This window comes from Ixodes scapularis, unplaced genomic scaffold, assembly GCF_016920785.2.
Source record: "Ixodes scapularis isolate PalLabHiFi unplaced genomic scaffold, ASM1692078v2 PGA_scaffold1__304_contigs__length_218370807, whole genome shotgun sequence".
Lineage (NCBI taxonomy): Eukaryota > Metazoa > Arthropoda > Arachnida > Ixodida > Ixodidae > Ixodes > Ixodes scapularis.
Genome location: NW_024609846.1, coordinates 135,616,224 through 135,634,838, shown reverse-complemented (window position 1 = coordinate 135,634,838; position 18,615 = coordinate 135,616,224). Strand labels below are relative to the sequence as shown.

General features: G+C 45.6%; 1 protein-coding gene across 1 annotated transcript in view; it reads right to left on the bottom strand.

Moving 5' to 3' along the window:
- Window positions 1-230: 230 nt before the first annotated feature.
- The window catches only part of LOC8041452 (flotillin-2), a 35,022-nt gene continuing 16,637 nt past the window's right edge, over window positions 231-18,615 (bottom strand). Inside the window, exons 2-9 of the mRNA XM_002414682.5 lie at window positions 13,495-13,576; window positions 12,151-12,365; window positions 9,582-9,814; window positions 9,028-9,147; window positions 8,569-8,783; window positions 6,814-6,997; window positions 4,871-5,017; window positions 231-3,148 (exon numbers count right to left, since the gene is read on the bottom strand). Coding sequence (XP_002414727.2) covers window positions 3,116-3,148; window positions 4,871-5,017; window positions 6,814-6,997; window positions 8,569-8,783; window positions 9,028-9,147; window positions 9,582-9,814; window positions 12,151-12,365; window positions 13,495-13,576 — 1,229 coding nt within the window. The 3' untranslated portion in view covers window positions 231-3,115. The remainder of the gene's footprint in view (window positions 3,149-4,870; window positions 5,018-6,813; window positions 6,998-8,568; window positions 8,784-9,027; window positions 9,148-9,581; window positions 9,815-12,150; window positions 12,366-13,494; window positions 13,577-18,615) is intronic.

Here is an 18,615-nt window from a genome sequence, read left to right as displayed (position 1 = left end):
CTTTGCAGAAAAGTGCAGGCTTACAGTTTCAAGCTAAAAAAAAAAGGAAGCCGTTAGCAGTGATGCATTGCTGGTGTAATAATAGCAAATCAATGGCACTAGGCAATGACGAACGCGTCAAAGAAGTGAAGAATCCAAGCTTGCTAGCCGACTGAGATGGGCAAATAATTGCCCTACCTACACAAAAGATGGCACTTTCCCAAACAGATTGCAAAGTCTCGGCTCCCAAGAAAGCTGCAAAAATGTAGTTTATTATCTCTCCAAATCTGCCGCGTCAGTAGCAGTGCGACACAGAGCTGGCGCATACAAAAATTCTCTCCGCTTCATTTTCGACAGCTGTGGCAAGATCCAGAAAAAAAAAAAAAAAAAAAAAAAAACAGCGGCACAAATTGCTCTCCTACTTTTGGGGGAGGGGGGGGGGAACTTGACAGGCGCAACGAAAGCTAGGCTCGGCGTGCCGAAATCACCGCCTCGGCAAGCCTTCAGACAAACTGGCGGCAGAAAGGTGTCGGTTGCAACTTTTGACACGCGAGGATCGTCCTGAGGAAAGCCCGTCGTTGCCGAAACTGGTGCAGTGAAGTTTGGAACGCCGTCTCTCAGTGTGAATTCTTGACACGACCGTTACAACTGGTGCAGTGCCATAAACTCCACGCAACCAATTGTGTCTGTCCGGAGGGGGAACTCTCCCACAACCTGCTGTGTGCAAACCAGATGTGTTGCCCTACTTTATTTTAAAATGTGCCAGGCAAGCCACCCCTAGAGCCGCCAGCTTGAACCAAATCCTACTCGTAGCAAAGTTGCTGCACCGACAGCCACAAAATATGTGTGCTTCACGTTTGGGCAAAAAGGCACGGCGTCGTACAAAACTAAGCCTAGACTTTCTGGAAATTAATTTCTTCTTCTCTATGTATACGACAGTATCGAGGGACATGTACACGTCTCTAAATGTTGTATTGGTGGTAGGCCGTACGACGAGTGCACTGGCAGTTTGTTGGCGGCACGACCGGTTTGTCTGATTCGCTAATGTTCCAATATGAATTCTAGAACGTGGAGACAGCCAGTGGCAAAGTGTGAGAATGCATGTCGAACGACCCAAACCATGCACAAAAGAATGGTTACAAATATTTAAATGCTTCCCCACGGGCCACAATGAGATTCGTATTACTTATTAGTTTTTTTGCTTGTGTTAGTGCACGAGATAATATCCGCAGATAATATTCATCCGCAGATAATATTCATGCCTTGAAAGGCTATCGCACTCAAAAACATGAGATCGGCGCAAGACATAACGGAGGGTGCTGTCAGCTCGGAGATGTTTTAAAAATGTCATGGAATCAAACCCTTGCATATTCTTGTACAGCAGATGCATGCCAGTTTAGTACAAGTAATAAAATCCCCATTTCTGTAAGCCATCTATAATTGAGCTGAAAGCTGAGGAGCAGTACCATAAAATCTCGGACTGAAATCAGCTGAACTGCACAATTGCTGTCTTCTATGTCTCTTCACTGTGGTCGGTGGAGATGCATCTACCCTTGCCAAAACCGAGTCTCAAATGTTTGCTGCTACGTTTTTTCCTGCCGCCAAGGAATAACCGCCGAGGTTGCCATAAGTTTTATGCTTGAAAAGTAACTGAAGACTAGAATGAAAGGAACTTTCCTGTATCTTGGCACCACTGCTAGTCTCCAAACAGAAAGGTAAGTATTTGGAGGCAAGAAAATCTTTCTAGACAAATAGGTGACAATGTTAGAGGGGGCAGTCTGTGATTGGCAGTGTCACTGCATTCGGTTTGACCCCTGGCTCGCGAGTGTGTCCGCATGTTGAGAGATTGCGTTTTAAGGCGGGGAATGGGGAGGTCGATGCACTTTGAAGACGTCTAGCTCGCTACTGATAATGCCAAGCATTGGTAAACGGAGAAAGTCGACTGAACAATGTACAGGGTAATGGAAGAGTAAATAAATCATCGGCACATTTATGGTACACTGCAGCACAAGGTGCGTGGCATCTTTGTTGTTCAGCCGTCGAATCGCTAATTCCAGCTCTTTTGCTCGTGGCTTCCGTTATAACGAGAAAAAAAACTAACTGAAAACAGTTATTTGCTGCAACGAAGCAAAATATTGAAAAAAACACCAGACATGACACAGTTGTAAATACTTTTAGCTTTCTGTTACATGGACGCAAAAAAAGACACAAAACGATACTAAACCTGCCTAAAATAGCGCAGGTTGCAAAGCATAAAACGAGTCTAAAGTATGTTCATAAAAAAAAAAAAAAGAGACAAGTCCAACAGGCACTGCTGCCAGTCTCAAAGGAAGGGAAAAAAAAAAAAAAAAAAAGGAACAGTTGCATGAACACACTTGGGCAAGCGGCGAAAAATAAAACCCTAAAAACTATATTACAAAAAGACTGTTCTGCATACCCACCAATAAGATTCAACTAGATCCACACTTCGAGGTCGGTAAACAAAAACGTTGCTCCCTGGAGACGTTTTCCGTAATGAGATGGGCGCATTTTCGTGACAACTAAATGAGCGAGGCGGACAACGAAGTACACACTCTCCCGCTACAAGCAAGGGGGGGGGGGGGGGGTCGAGAACAACTGTACAAAAGGTAGTACTCTAAGCCGGAAAAAAAAGCGCACTTTCTTCCCCGTCAATGCTCATTATGCCGCGCAACTCCTCTTCAACATTGCATACAACTCTCGGCAGAGCGGCTGTAGGTTGCAGCAACGTCTAGTGCTAGCGGCCGGTCGCGCAGCTGCAGTGCCGCTCTTCTTCCAAGGAGAGAAGGGCTCGACGCGGCGGAGTGGATCGTGGGCGTCATTGGATCGTGCTGCGGCTGCGTGACTGGACGAGCAGCGGAGCACGCGGATTGAAGCGTGGAGGCACTAGATGGTCCGGTCGATCACTGCTCGTGCGGTGAGCCCACCCATCATCAAAATACTCTGTCCTCCTAACCGGCACGACGACGCGTGGCGGAATCTACCGCTAGGACTCTCCTCCAAGGCGGAGCAAGCAGAAAGGAATGCACACACTGAGACACACAATGCCACGCGGAACAAGAGGATGCCCCCGTCTGCCCGCCCTTTTCCCTATTGACTCCCTCCCCCACTCAAGCTATTACTTTGCTGCTCCGGGGATCTTGGCCAGCATCTGCAACCACGGAACAAAGAGCAGTCAAATTCAAGTGTACTTGAATGTGCTGAACGTAACAAGACCTCATAATGCATAGAAGAAAAGGTAATGGCAAACTCGCTTGTATAGCAAACATATATGTAATGAGGGTATCGGTATAGTCTGTACAACAGTCTGTGCAAGTGAAAGTGAGCCCCTGCTACGCCCTTTCACCATACAGTTGAGACCGGTTATAACGAAGTCAACGGTAATCGGAAATTACTTCGCTAAATCTGCTATTTCGTGAAAACCGACTTCGGTTATAATGAACTGCAGAAATGAATGGGAAATCGTGATCGCTTCGCTGTAGCCGCTGTTTCGTTATAACCGGTCTCGACAGTATTTCATAGCTGTGATACAGCAGCGCACTTATTCAAAGTTTTTTTTGAACCATGGTTAAAAGCGCTAAAAAGAGAAACACAAGAGAGAAGACAAACACGAGCACTGCTCGCATCTGCATTTCAAAAAGGAAGATAGAAGTACATACTATATATATATAGATAGACCCATCGTCACCTAGGCTACCTACGTGTCCCCCGAAGACTGGGCAAGGTGGCAACAATGCATTACAAGGTGTAGTGAGGTATTTCAGAGACAATGAACTGTGTCTTCTTCAGTCGGAGAAGGGGGGTGGTTTTGTAGCCTTACAGAAATGTTTTTATTGAAAAGGCGGCCAAGGCAATAGAGAGGAACTTTATACCCCAGCTAAGCATCTAAAGCAAAACGTTTTTGTCAATTGAGGGGTGTTTCCAAATCAAACGTGACACATTAAGCGTGTTCTTTGCTACCAAAACACATAAGACAAATATACCGTTCCGAGCCATGGTTATTGAGAGGGGCACGTGGCAGCTAAATGCAAGTCATTATCTGTTAAAAGTTTTGAACGGCCTGCAGGTGACAGGCCCTCCCTTAATAAGCAATCTGATGAAGGTGTTCACACATACAGCACAGCACTACCTCAAAGGTATTAGTCGGCACTGAGAATAGCCTCCGTCTTGCTGATGCAGTGCTGAATTTGCACGAATTAATGATACAGCACTTACGCAGTGCCCCAGCAGTGCTAAGGCATTTATGGTTTAAGTCAGTGTTGCATCAGCAGTGCTAAGGCATTTATGGTTTAAGTCAGTGTTGCATCAGCACTCTACTTAGTGTTGATTTAGTGATGTGCTGTATGTGTGAACCAGCCCCTAAGTGCAGCGTCAGGACTTGCATCGACCGAGACTCGCAACGACCGAGCCTCGCAACGACCGAGCCTCGCAACGACCGAGCCTCGCAACGACCGAGCCTCGCAACGACCGACTTTTGAAACGACCGAATCTCGCAACGACCGAGTCTCGCAACGACCGAGTCTCATAATGATTCAAGCTAAACCCTTCGTTGCTCTTATGCAAGAGAATGGCAAGAGAAGTAGGGGTTATTAGCCGTCTCTCGGAAAAGCTAGAGGGTTAAACGAGTTTGCCGAAAGGTTTCCGATCAACGTGCAGATCCTAGACCATGCCTCGAGTCCGCTGTTTCATTTCCAAAGACTGCGTGAGCACAGTAGCGGTCCCCACCCGTTGCGCTAGGCACCGCTGCCGGTACCGCTGTGCCCAGGGGTCCGTCTTTTCCCTAGCTCGGGGATCACGCGTGGTGCGGGGTCTCCCTGGAGGCCCCCCATAGTGCTGGCCCGGCGTGACGGGCCTGCGAGGGGAGGGTGTTCACCTTTGTGAGGTCCACCCCGGTCAGGGCCTGGATGGTGGGCGGGAGCTGGCTCACCAGCTTGGTCACCTCCGCTGTGGTGCGGTCCTCCCCGCTCAGCATGATGATCTCGTCCGTCTTGGCCAGGGGGGCTGCCACCTCTGCCGCAATCTGGTGAAGGGGAACGTCGGGATGCACTTCATCTCCACCACTGATGAATTACCGGTTGGGAGCCTAGATTGTTACGGGAAGGACCCAAACCTAGACCAGAATCTTCAATATGCCACTGGCCGCAAAACTTCGGCCAGATTTTGGTACAGGGTCAACAGCTGCCACTGGGGGCGCTACTGTTCCAAGAGGGAATTTTTGTTTGGTCACCCCACTCTTGATGAGCCACCCCAAATTCGCAATTACGAGTAGCTTTCATAAAACAATTTCTCGTACACTGACATTTTTTTTTTTTATGCCTGTAGTTGATCACTGTATGCAAGCACCGGTCATTCTTTTTTGATCTTTAACAATAAAACTTAACAGTTTTTTTCCTTTGTCTTTAAGCAAAACAATGTTTTTGCTAGCGAGAGAGAGCCAGGCAACTGAGCGTACAGGTTCACAGTGCTTCTACTTGATGGTGCTACTCGCGGCGCTAAAGTTTGACGGATATAGCAGTATAGCAAATTCATTTTGAGGCGAGGAGAGGAATAAATAATGATGTTATTTTGGATAGCGTTGCAGAAGAGATAGTTTGATCAGTTCACTGAGTGTACAGAGCTGAAGACGCTTACATTAATGAGCACTGCTCTCAGTGCAATGAAGCGTCACCCCAGTTTATTGGTGGCTCGTTCAGAGTGGGTTGAAAATTCCGTTACCACTTTCTGGACTCTTCCTAGACCATCTGAAGCAGAGCTAGACAATCCAACGAGGCAGCAGGCCACAGCTGAGGTTTGCTGTGGCCTGTTGCCTCTTCTTACCTTTTAGTTTTTATAGCACTCCTACTTAACACGCATGCCACGAGGGCGTTTTGTTTCATTTGTAATTTCCAATGTGCCACTAGCTTGGGTCTCGGAGCTTCAGATGGACGTGGGCAAATCGAAAACAACCAGAAAGTTGAAGACCAAACAGCTTTCTCTCACTCTCGTGTGCTCCTAACGGTTCATCTTGTTCAGCAAGCCCTCTCAAGCATTCTCCCAGTCAACCACAATTAAAAAAAAAAAAATTTTACTATTCCGTGCCCCGCAATGGTAATGGAAAAGCATAAATGCAAAACCAGTATTTGCTTTTGCGACCCTCGAAGCTCCACGAAGTGCTGGAACAACCTCAGAGATATCAATGTATCCTTGCCCTAAAGCATCAAAATATTGAAAAACGACTTCTCCGTGTTTTGTCCCCCGTCGGCTCGAACTGCGTGTGCACCTTCCCGCCCGGCAGACCGCCAGGAAGAGAAGAAACAACTTGGAGCCCTAATCTACATGGCAAGACCAGAAGGGGGCGACTGGGACATTGCCGCCTGCTGCGATTGGCCGGCTCTGCACCACTGGTCAATTGCTGCAGGTGGCGATGATGCAATCTCTTACTCCCGCCGCATAGATTCGGGCCCCTGGACGGGACATTTGGCATGCGTTTAGTTTTCGTACGGTGCCCGCACCCAAATGGAGTACGGTGTCTTCGACCGGTACGTTTATTGTGTCCTCAAAAGTGGTCCCCCGAGCTCCGCCCGATGACGTCGCAAAAGCGCCGTGCTGTTGATGCGACAGACGCCTCTTCTGCTGCGGGCTGTTCTCCAACTTGACAGTTCGCGTTCGCCCGTGCTTTTGTTGTCGTTTCGAGACCATTTTCAATGCGTGGGCGGTAAGGACGCTCTAAACACCCTATTCGGAGACTCGTTCCGGTAACCGTAGTTTGGGCGGCCACCTACTAGCCTGCTAGTATGTCGTCCACAGTGGCACGTTGCAGAGACAGACGGTGCCTACCTTGGGCAGGGTGTCCAGCACGAGGCTCAGGATGGCGGCCTCTCCGAACTGCTTGTAGGCGGCCGCCCGCATGCGCATGCGCTCGGCGTCCGCCTTGCCCACAGCTTCGATGGCGTAGCCTTCCGCTGCCCCGGTCATCTTGGTGCGCTCGGCCTCCGCTCGGGCCACCTCCACAGTTTGCGTCCTGGAAGAAGGTAATGAGAAAATTGTTGTCCGCCATCTCGGCTTGCCTTTTATTTATTCTTTTTCTTCAAAGAACAGATAGTTGGGCGAGTTGGTGGGAATTCCTTGTGGAAACGGCACGAAAAGACAAGGATATAGAAGAAATGCGCAGGACGAGCGCCGACTATCAACCGACAGATTTTGTTGGGAAGACGCACAAAAACGACCCTTCACTTTATGGCAGTGCAATCTTGCGCAAGCCCATTACGCTACCACTAATAAAAGTGTAATGATAGGGGTTACATAAGCTAGCCCAAATCCAAAAATGTCATCTCCCTGTCTAGTAGTGCAAGGACGGTTGGCCGACACAAGAGGCTCCCATCTTTTTTTTATTCGGTACGCCTCCACTATCTCTCTAGACAGCTGATCTTTGTGCTTAAACATTCAAAAATTTTAATAAATAAAGTAATCAAATGAATAAAATTCCTCAGTTGATGGTCAGCGGTCCTCTCATGTTTCTTCTACTACTTCGTGTTTTTGCACCGTTTCCATGACATTTTTTTTCTGCGACAGTTCTATTCCACGTCTCACCGTGCAACTTATTCCTATGGTCTTTTTTTGTAGTCATCTCTGCTCGCTAGTTTTCATTTTTGTGTCTAATAACATCTTTGAAAGTGATGACAGTATTAAATGCAACAGTAATGTTACAAACTAAGCGCCGAGGAACTAAGGGAGAGGAGAAGACGAGGGTGTGCGGGGACGTCGGAACCGCGAGCTCTGGTTGGTATGATTAGCGAGTAGAGCTAAAGCTAGCCGCCTTTGTCTCCACTGCACTCGGCGAACGTGCCAGAACACAGAACACCGGCGTCCAACGCTCGGTTTTCGCATTCAAATGTGTTCGATGAGTGCAGGGGAGGCAAAGGCTTTAGGTCTACCCACTAATCACTCCAACTACAACTCGGCGTTCCGACGTCCCCGCGAGCTCCCGTGTCCTCCTCTTCCTCAGTTTCTCGGCGCATAGATAACATAACCTGATCAACCAGCACCACACTTACCCCAGAATTACTTGCAGGAAAGAATCCCAACGAAAACATCCGTGTGACAGTCTTCAGAAGCACCCCTATCTACGTTTCTACTCAATTCATTTCGGAGATTCCGGAGCGATCAGTTCGACCAGCTTCGGTGTTCACCTCACCTCTCTCCCTTTCACTCAACTTAGTACAACAAGGAAAGTCAGAACTGTGTTTTGAGCAGACATGCAGCAGGGACTTTCGCCGACTAGAGTCACTGACGGGATGAAAAGGACAGGGAGGAGGTTTGGTTGTCTCGCCTCCAGCGTGAGCTTGCAACCTTCGATGACGCTTCGGCGTTTCGTTGGCCTCGAGCTTGCGCGCACAACCAAAGTGCGGCGAGAGGCAACAAGCGCGTGCTGGAGGTCAGGCGTCGAAAGAGCGCCCTGCCGTTCTCGTCCAGTCGGCGATTGTAGAGGAAAACGGCCTTTTCACTACACAAAGGCGATGCCTCCGACTGACGCGAGAATGTGGCACCCTGCAAAGGCCCGCGGCGAGCGCAAGATGGAGTGGGCGGGCGCACCTCTTTCCCTGGGCGATCATCTCGACGCGGTAGGCCTCGGCCTCGGCGGGCAGTCGGATGGTGGCCGTGAGCTCCTTCTCCCGACGCAGGATCTCCTTCTCCTCCACGGCGATCTGCTTGCGCCGCTCCACCACGTCGATCTCTATCTCCTCGTTTCGGATCTTCTGCTTCACCTTGGCCGCCTGCAGCTCGTAGGCCAACTGGGCCTCTGCTTTCTGCAACGCACCAATGACATTGGTTGTCGACATGTGTACAAACGTTTTAGGAAGATTTTTTCTTAAATTCTGAACTGCTAAATTGAGAAAGAAGATTCACTGCCTCTCACAAGAATTATTGGACAAAAAGGAGACTGTGATACACTATGAATATTGTTGAATCGCAGTTTGTTATGCTGCAGTTTAACTGCACTGCAGGTTGTAAAAGCAGACAATGAACCTGCCTGTGTTGTGCCGCACTCACCCGTGCGTTCACTTCGCCGTCGAAGTTTGACTTCTGCAGCTGGTACATCCGATGGGAGTCCTCAACCTTGGTGTTGGCGCCATACTTGACGTCCATGGCAGACTTTTCACACTCTGCCTCCTGCATAAGGCACGGTCAAAATCCCGTCATTTCGAGCAGACAGCATCATAAGCTGTACTGTCAGCTTCAAAAGCATTGCGGGAATCTCACAAATACAACAGTTTACTCTGCTGTATTCAAGGTTACGAAGAAGCGGGTAAGGTTACAATTCAAGAGGGTAAAATAGCCCCTCTATTGAACAAAATGGGGATTAAACTCCCTCACCCAGATTGTCTTACTGTCCCTGGGTAACAAAATAGGGATCAAAGTTCCTTGCCAGAATTGTCCTATTGAACTATTATCCCTGGGGAACGAAATATAGGAATCGAGGTCCCTCGCTCTGATTGGGCTATTGACCTACTGTCCCCGGGAAACAAAACAGGGATCAAGGTTGCTCATCCGAAATGTCCTATTTCCCCTATGAAACGAAATGCAGAGAATGGGGGGCCCCTCACCCGGATGCCCGCGTCCCTCTCGGCCTGGGCAACCCCGATGTCGGCGTCCCGCTTAACAGCGGCCGTGCGTGCCCTCCCGAGGGAGGTGAGGTACTCCACCCGGTCGAACACGTCCTTGATGGTGAAGCTGAGGATCTCTATGCCCATGCGCCCAATGTCCGGCGCTGCCACCTCTCTCACCAGAGAGGCAAACTGGTCCCGGTCCCGATACACCTCCTCCACCGTCAGGGTGCCTGCATTGAGCACAGGCCTCAGTGGAAGCACCTCTTGCTCAGCATCCCAAGCAAAGCCTCCTCTGGCATTTTGCCAACAGGCAGACCTCTCAACGTCAACTGCCACTCCACGGTTCTCTGGGAGGCTCTTTTCAGAGTTCTTCCTGTTAATATAATGCTTTGTTTAGTGCAATTAGGAAGGGGGGGGCCTTTTTTTTTTTTTTTTTTTTTTTTTAAGAGCCAAGAGGGTTTAGAGCAAAGTGGGGCTTCGTTTTGTGGCAAAGGGGGACTTTCCACAAAAATGCTTAACCGAGGTTGCAGAAAGCTTGTTAAAAAGCTTCAGAGGAATAGAAAAACGCGCTCACGAGAAACCTAGTGTGAGGCCGGTGATTACTCCATAGTTTCACGTAGTATCACATAATTTAAAGAAAATTATTTTCTCAGCTCCAAATCGGATGGTTTGACTTTGCCCCAAAATCAACAGCACCGGACAACAGTCTGTACCTTGCAGCAAAAAGCACAAAACTAAATTTGCCGAGTGTGCCTCTGGAGTTGTCTATGAAATACATCTGTCATGCGGCGCTGTGTATATTGGCCAGACGGGCAGATACGTGAATGACCGCGCCCACAAGCATGCGGTCGCGAGCCAGCCTGCCTGGTCATCTTGCCATTCATTGCAACAGATGCCGACGTACGCCTGTTCTAGATGACATTAGGATTTTGGCTTGGTACCACGATAGAACGAGCAGAGAGCTGCATGAGGCGCTTGAAATCTGGGATAAGGGTGCAGATTGTATAAGTGAAGCATCACTCGCCCTATCGAAGAAACAGTTTGAATATATTAGACAAGCAATGCATTGACATGGTGATGAATGACACATTGTTGTGGGCCTATATTATGATAGCAATATGGGCCAGTTGGTTCATGATCACCTAAACAAGTGCAAAAAATACAAGGACGAAGAAGTAAACAGACAAGAGCGCACTCGCAACTGGTTTGCGAGTGCACTCTTGTCTGTTTACTTCCTCGTCTTTGTATTTTTTGCGCTTCTTTAGGTGGCTATATTATGAATGTTTTTTCTGAATAAATAACAGTTGCATGTGCACCTTGTGTTCGTTCACTTCTTCATACCTGTCTGTGTTTTCGACGCTATTACTTTTTAAATGCTGTCCAATGTTTGCAATAGGTTCTTTGCTTTCAGTGGAATAGATGTACAAGACAACTGTGAGGAGATGTGTGCTTTGGTGCAACTATTATGCGAGATGTTGCACGTGCTAAAAAAGGACACAGAGACGCGCTTTTTTTTGTGTGTGTGGCTGAAACACTCTTCTGGTTGCAGGCCTGTGACTGCACCTATGGTGGAAGAAGCGAAAGTATGTATGCCAGCTGTTCTGTAGAGGCGTGGAGAGTACAAGAGAACGGAACCTTGGCGGTGGCAGTGGGAAGGCAAAGGAGTGTGTCCGCACAGCACGACCACGTGGTACAGTGATGTCTCAATAACGTCGACACCCCTCTGTTCCTCCTAAAAACTGTCATTAATTTGAGTTATCAATAATAATGAGACAAAAATGCACGTAGTTTCTCAGTTTGTCCCCGAAAATGGTGTTCATATAGCGGGGTATCTGTATTAATGGGGTCAATATTAACGAGACACGACTATTTCGCAATGGCGGCTGCCAGAGCGGCAAGGGGAGAGGAAGGGAGAGCGTCGCCAGAACAAGACCAATGGCAGCCTACAAGGGGAAGGGGGGGAGAGCGAGAGAGACCCTCGCTGTGTATGAGGAGTGACGGGGAGAGGGGGAGCAGTACCTCTGCTGTAGAGTGGGGTTTAGCACGCATACATGAACATTTTTTGCCAGGAAGGAGCACTAACAGCTAGTAAAACAAACATGCTCGCACCTGACAGGAAATGTTTGTGGCAATCCAAAAGTAATGCAAATAGTACCTAAACTTTTATGATGCTTTAAAGACAACCGCAACTTTAGTGTCCGGAATCTCACGCTCGCAGTAACTATAAACTGAGGTCGGCGTGAACCGCAGCAACAAACTGGTGAACACTATTTCTTCTCCTGGCAGTTTCGGTAGGTCGGCATTTCCTCGCAGCTTCCGGCAGCCCCCACCCCCTCAAAAGAAGCCGCCTCGGTGCCTCAGAGGCAAAGCCACCGGCCTACGTGTCTCGGCAGGTTCCAATACCGGCCAAGGAGCCCGTAATCTGACGGAGGCTCGTAACCTAGCCTTTGGCTGCACGTCAAAAGATCCCCCAGCAGTCGAAATGAACCCTCAATCCTCCGCCGGGGCGTGCCAGACGCCTCTTTCCGGTTCAGTGTTCAAAGCCCCTGGGTTCGTTCCCACCCACCGAGGATGGCTCGGAGGTGTCCCTCGAGGGTCTGCAGGATGACCGCCTTGATGTGGTCGACGTCCTTGCCCAGGAACTGCTCGGCAGCTGTGGAGAGGAACTCCCGCTCCGTCATCACCTTGCACTGGGCCACCCCGGTCACCGTCAGGGGCACCCCCTGTGAGGTCTCGACGTGCTCACAACGAGGAGTCAGGGTCATCACCTCCAGGGACAGCCTGCAACCACCGCCACACAGGGCGTCACGAGGGAGGCAAATGCCACTCTGGCAAGGTGCCCGCAGTCTTCTGTACAGTTGGATTTGCTGGGGATAATATAGAAGATAAGCTACCATGACCTCAAAAGTAGAAAAAAAAAGCCCATGTTCTCAAAATGCCACAATATCAGCTAATGAGGGAGAGGAGAATGATATAGTTTCCTGTTGTAGGCTTCTAACTCATGGTTGCTCGCATAAATGCAGCCCATAGGAATATTACTGTCGGTTAGCACGGACCAACTGGCTAAGTATAAATAGCTGCAACAAACAGTCATCTACTGGCAGCAAGCGCAGGTATGAAACTCATAGTATCCAAGATAAGCTTCGATCATCTACCGACATGTAGATTGGCTGCACTTCTCCGAAAGTCGAGAGTTCAAGGCCACTCCTTCCTAAACGGCTTCCGCTGCATAAGCACACACGGGACGACTTTACGAAGCTACCATCGAGCACTCTCACGTCAATTAGAAAATGTGCAGTACTATAAGTATTAATAGCTCCCTTGGTTCTTTACGAGCAAACCCCGAAGAATTCGGAACAAGATAATTACTAAAACATGAGGTAATTTAGTTGCTGAAGGAGCACTCGTGAGGCAGGTAAATAAGGACTTCTGTCTCTCAATTAATTTACAGTTTACTATTTCGTGGTCACTGCATGTAGTGGCTTACCTCAGTTTCTTTTGTAATCAATATCAGAAGGCTTGATGCTGAGATCAAGAAAAGAGTTTCCACAACCAATTACTATGCACCTTTCGCCTCTTGCAGTGTAAGAAAGCTGCTCCTGGCTTTCTTAACAGCTGGTACAGAAATGCCAGCTGACAAACCATTTCCAAAAATCATAAATGACACTTGTGCAAGTGCTGTACTGACTGGGGGCAGCTCTAAACCTTGTTTCACATCAGTGTCCCATCCATCAAGATGATCTAGGCCAATCCTGCGTGTTCCCAATGTGCCATGGCGCTCTGGCAATACAGTACATCCCTACATGCTGCAGTCTGCTACGAAATAGGTGAACTTCCCATATGCAGAAAAATATTTATTTGCACTATTGCCCCAGCAGTTTGCAGGACAACAGGGAGTGGTGCAGCTCACCTTTGGACGTCCGTGACCAGCCACCATGCCCAGGCCCAGCCGCCAACAACCATCTTTTTGCCAGCAGTCCCGCAGCATCCACCTGTGAACAAAGTTGCATGCCACACAGTGCTTTCATCTCAACGGCAACGAAATCAAACATTGCTGGAAAAGGAAAGCTCAGATTGATTTACTGTAAGCAACTGAGTCTTTGGAAACACACGTCTGTTAGTTTTCCAACTGGTCAGACAGAGAGTGGTACACAGTAGCAACCGAGAATATGTTATGCTAATGATACTTCCCCGGGTTTAATACCTTGTTAATTTAAAACAGCATTTAGGTTACCTTGTATAAATTATCTTTTGCAAAAATGAAGGAGCAAAAAATAAGAAAACCACGAAGTGTAATTTGTAAAGGCAATATGTCATATAATTTTACAGGTGATGATTTTAGCATGCACTGTATTTGTGTACTACTTAGAACTAGGGATGTCGCAAACCACCCTAGGTTCGAATTAGAAAGGTTTCAATATTTTCTAACCAAGCTGACGTTTGAATTTCAAAGATTTCGATATTTTCGAACCGTACCGAGGTTCGTATTCAAAAAGTTTGCAACTTTTGAACACCGTGAAGTTTCGAATTCGAAAAGTTCGAAGCTTTCACGGTTTCTAGAAGTTTGGGTTCGAATTTTTTTTTTACTTGAGGTTTGAAAAATTCAAAGATTTCCAACTTTTCGAACTTAAAATTTTATAGATTCAAAAATTTTGAATTTCTAGGGATCTGAAGTTTGAAAAATTCCAAGATTTCTAAATTCTTTTAATCTGAAATATACAAACGTTTCAAATTTTTATAGTCATAAAGTTCGAAAAATTCGAAGATTTCAAATTACTTTTGACATAAATTTCAAAAAGTTTGAAGGTTTCAATTCTTTCTTAGGGCTAAATTAGAAAAAAAAAAAAAACTTTTAAGATTTCGAATTTCTTTCAAGTCTAACTTCGCAAAGTTCGAAGTCCAGTTTTCATGTTCCTCCAGAGTTTCAGTTTCAAGTACCGTTTTCACGCCTCACTGGTTTTCACGAAATCAGGTTTAGAAAAGTTTGGGTGCGCAAAGTTGGTCAGGCATTTAAATGAGATGACGAGTGTCCCGGATGTGCTGGAATATTTGCCAGTGCAGAGTGACGCGTGACCATAGATCAGTACTTGTGACCGCCAGCCCGGGGAGGAAGGGGTCTTTAACGTGCATCACGCAGTAGTGATCACACGAACGCACTGCTTTACGATACTCGTCCAGTTTGAAACGGCCAGAAGCAGGCAGGAGGTTGAGGCCCAGAAAAACCTTGAAGCGATCTGGCAAACTACTTCCCACCCCCTTGCATGCTGGTAGTAATCCCATCGAACGCCATCCAAGTGACGCTGGTATATAGCAAGTTTAGTATGTACATGATGCAAAATCCTGAGACTGGGAATGAAATTTGAAAGAAAAAGTGTAAGAAGACGGAAAAGACAGGACAGGACAACGCCTAAACTCAGCTCTGGCTATGAAATTTAAAAGAAAAAGTGTAAAAAGACAGAAAAAAGGGGACAGGACAACGTCTCAAACTCAACTCAGCTAAAAACTGAGCTCAGGACAACGTCTCAAACTCAACTCGGCTGAGTTTGAAACATTGTCCTGCCCCCTTTTTTCTTTCTTCTTACACCATTTCTTGCGAATTTCATTCCCAGTCTCGGGATTTTGCATCATGATGAACATACACCAGTTTGTAATTGTTCTGGAGGTTTATTTTCCTGGACAGAGGAAACGCCAAGCAAAAAGCACAGATGCCGACACAACTCGAGGTCGAGGAGCGTTCTACAATACCAGTGGCGTCAGAAGAGGAAAAACAATAAAAAAAACCCCTTCCCCCTTGTTTAGATATTTTGGACTGTTAAGGAAAACAATACGGGGAAAGAAGGCGTGGTCGAGCTTGTTTTAATCTGAAATTATTTATGCATATGTATAGCTATTGCCGCTCTTCACTGCATAAAAGATTGCATAGATGGTCATTGTCAGAAGGCACTACTCCTCACATGCTCGGTGGTTTGGAAGTTCAAAGCTGTCTTTTCAACCTAAATAACTGTGCCATTGGTAAAAAAAAAAAAATAAAAAAAATAAACATAACAATAAATGCAGGGATGAAAACTGGAGAAGAAAAAAAAACTATCAAGAACCCGCCGGAAGTGTTGTATTCTTGCATATTCAGAGGTTCAGAACAAGTTTCTCCTACCAATATGTGTACAGGCCAAAAAGAAACACGTCCCAAGAATGTAAAGCGAGAAAATAAAAAAAAATTGTAATGCTTTTTTTTTTTTTTTTAAATGACGTGCTAAATTTGAACAATGTTAGAAATTTTCTCCCATGAGTTAACTTGTTTCTCAACGTGAAAAAAAAAACAATAAATACATTATTTTGTATTCTACAGATGACTGTCTGTGGTGTTAATTTAAATCGTCCTACCTCGCTCCTTCGGGAATTTATTTCTTTAAAACTAAGCATGCCAGAACATTAAAATAAACGGCATTGTCTTTCGCAAAAAATGAAACACCGCATGTAAAGATTTGAAAAAAAAAAAAAAAATTATGAATGTATTTTACTATTTTAATCTAAATGAAACCACCCGCCGGTCTTTCGAAGTTCAACAGACCTTTGACTTTTCAGAATTTGAAAGTTCAAAAATTTTCGAATTCTATTTCGAAAACTATTGAATTTCTTAGCATAAAAAGTTTCAAAAACTTCAAACATTTTAGTGCGAAAAATTCGAAAGTCAGAAAATCATTGAATAGTTCGAAAGTTCAACAAGCATAGAATTTTGCAGCATAATAAGTTTGAAAAGGATCGAATTTTTTAGTGTGACAAGTTTGAAGTTTTGAAAAACTTTGCATTTCTGAACGTGCAAAGTTCGAAAGGCATCAAACTTCTTAGTTTAACAAGTGCGAAAATTTGACTTCCCTCGAATTTTTCTATATAGAAAGGTTCAAAAATTCTAAATCTTTCAAACCGCTTGATTCGATCATCGAAACTTCGGTTAGAAAAAGGTTCACGACATTCGTATTTAACACATTATGCATGACACACCAGAAAGAATAAAAATTCAAAATGGAAAGCGCCTTATAAAGAACAAACCATTTGCATAATTCTAAGCAATTAGGTGACAGCCTTGATCATGAAACAACCGATTAAATGAGATGGCAAGCAAATGATTGAGATTTTGGTGTAGATATATAGGATCTTCAGTAAATGATGGTATATTTGCAGGCTTAAAATTATATAGAAACTTTTAAAAAGTGCTGCTTATTGAAAACTTCTTTTGAAAATGAAATTTCATGATGTCCTATGGGCACCCGTTGATATAGTCAATTCCTTCATATCAGCATTCTTTATTATTTGTTTACACCTAATCTTGCTGTGTTCCTTGTGGCATCATGGCGGGGAGAGGTGTACGTAAAGAGTTGAACAATGAACATGGTGGATATGCTGTAAACGACTTAATTTTTGTGAAGACCTAAATTTTCAGAATTTCGCGAATTGCCTAAAATTTGCAAAAAAAAAATAGATCCCTCGAACAAACCCGGTAAAATGTAAACACATTGGAATCTATATTGAGATCCCACCGCGTCGGAAAAATTAGAACCCACAAATTATTTCAAAACCTCAGCTTTGACCTAAATCGCGAAATACTGAGCCCGCAAATAATAAGTTGTTTACAGTATTACAGGAAATTGTGAGGATGGCCACAGGTTCCTATCTCTTGTAAAACGAAAAAAAAAAAAAAAAAATTATGACAGTGTGGCAGTGCATTTACTTTGCCATTTTCTTTCATTTAGTACAAATTAAGTCAGTGCAAAATGTAAGCGATGTATGAAACATTGTTTCCTTATTATGTTGGATCTAAATCATAGACAAACTTCCCGATTCCTAATATAAATACACTTACAGAAAACTTAATTCAATTCAAACAAAGTAAATCTAGCGCCAAATACCGTGGCAGCACCCACACCACTTTCACTGAAAACTGGGTTAATCTAGACATGGGTGCTTGTCCAGTCAAATCGGGCGATTAATGTATAATTTTCAAAATTCCCAATTTTGGGAAATGTTAATAGTGGGCGCTTGAACGAAGTGGGCGCTTGAACAAAGTGGGTGCTTGAACGAAGTGGGCGGTTCGGCGGTATTTTAGAGTATGCATGTCGAGTCACTTGCAGTGCAAATGAAACATGTCTGGCAATTTTAGTTTCATAGGTAATTTTATATGTATACAATTCTACTTCAAAAGCTATTGGAAAGCAAGACATAATTAATTGACAATTCAAAATAAATCAGACAGAGATGTTTCTGCATTTGGTACATGAGGCACAAAATGCCACGATGCCATGGTGTGGCATAGCTAAACTAATTGAAAGGAAAAAAATACATTAATGAAAAAACATTGCTTAGAAGGTGTTCGGATAGCAGATCAGACGAGAACTGTGATAATTGGTCATACATGCATAACGTGAGCCAGGCACATAGCCAGGGGGGAGGCCCATGGGGCCCGGGCCCCCCTGAAATCTTCCATTTTGCTGGGGCCTCCTCTCCCACTCCCCCTTAGGATGAATGCAACCAGAACCCTTTAGCAAGCGTTGATCATGAGCAATATGGCAGGGTCTCATTATGGCATAATAAATAAATAAAGACAATAACCCACAAGACAGGAAGAGAGCTTTCATGTTCCCTAGGCACGATGTAACGTATTGTTTGCAGCACATCAGTCATCAGTCAGGCACCCATTTCTATTTTTGTGCGCTGAGCTCGTTCAGCAGCATTCACTCCATCAATCCTGGCCGAGACAATTGTCGCACTGCAGAAAGTATGCTCCAAAGTGATTGTGAAATTTCACCAATTCTCCCAGCAAATGATGAAATCCGCCATATGCGTATCGTTCTCCATGCTTTACAGGGGTGACTGCAGATTAGTTCAAAAGAAGTAAAGACAACTAGTGATTAATTAAATTTCAGGTAATTCATTGTGACCACACATATTGTAAACGACCTTAATTGTGTGGGCTCAATATTTAGCGAGTATTGTGACTGGGAGCCTGCAATCTATTCGTTACCATGGGGTGAAATAT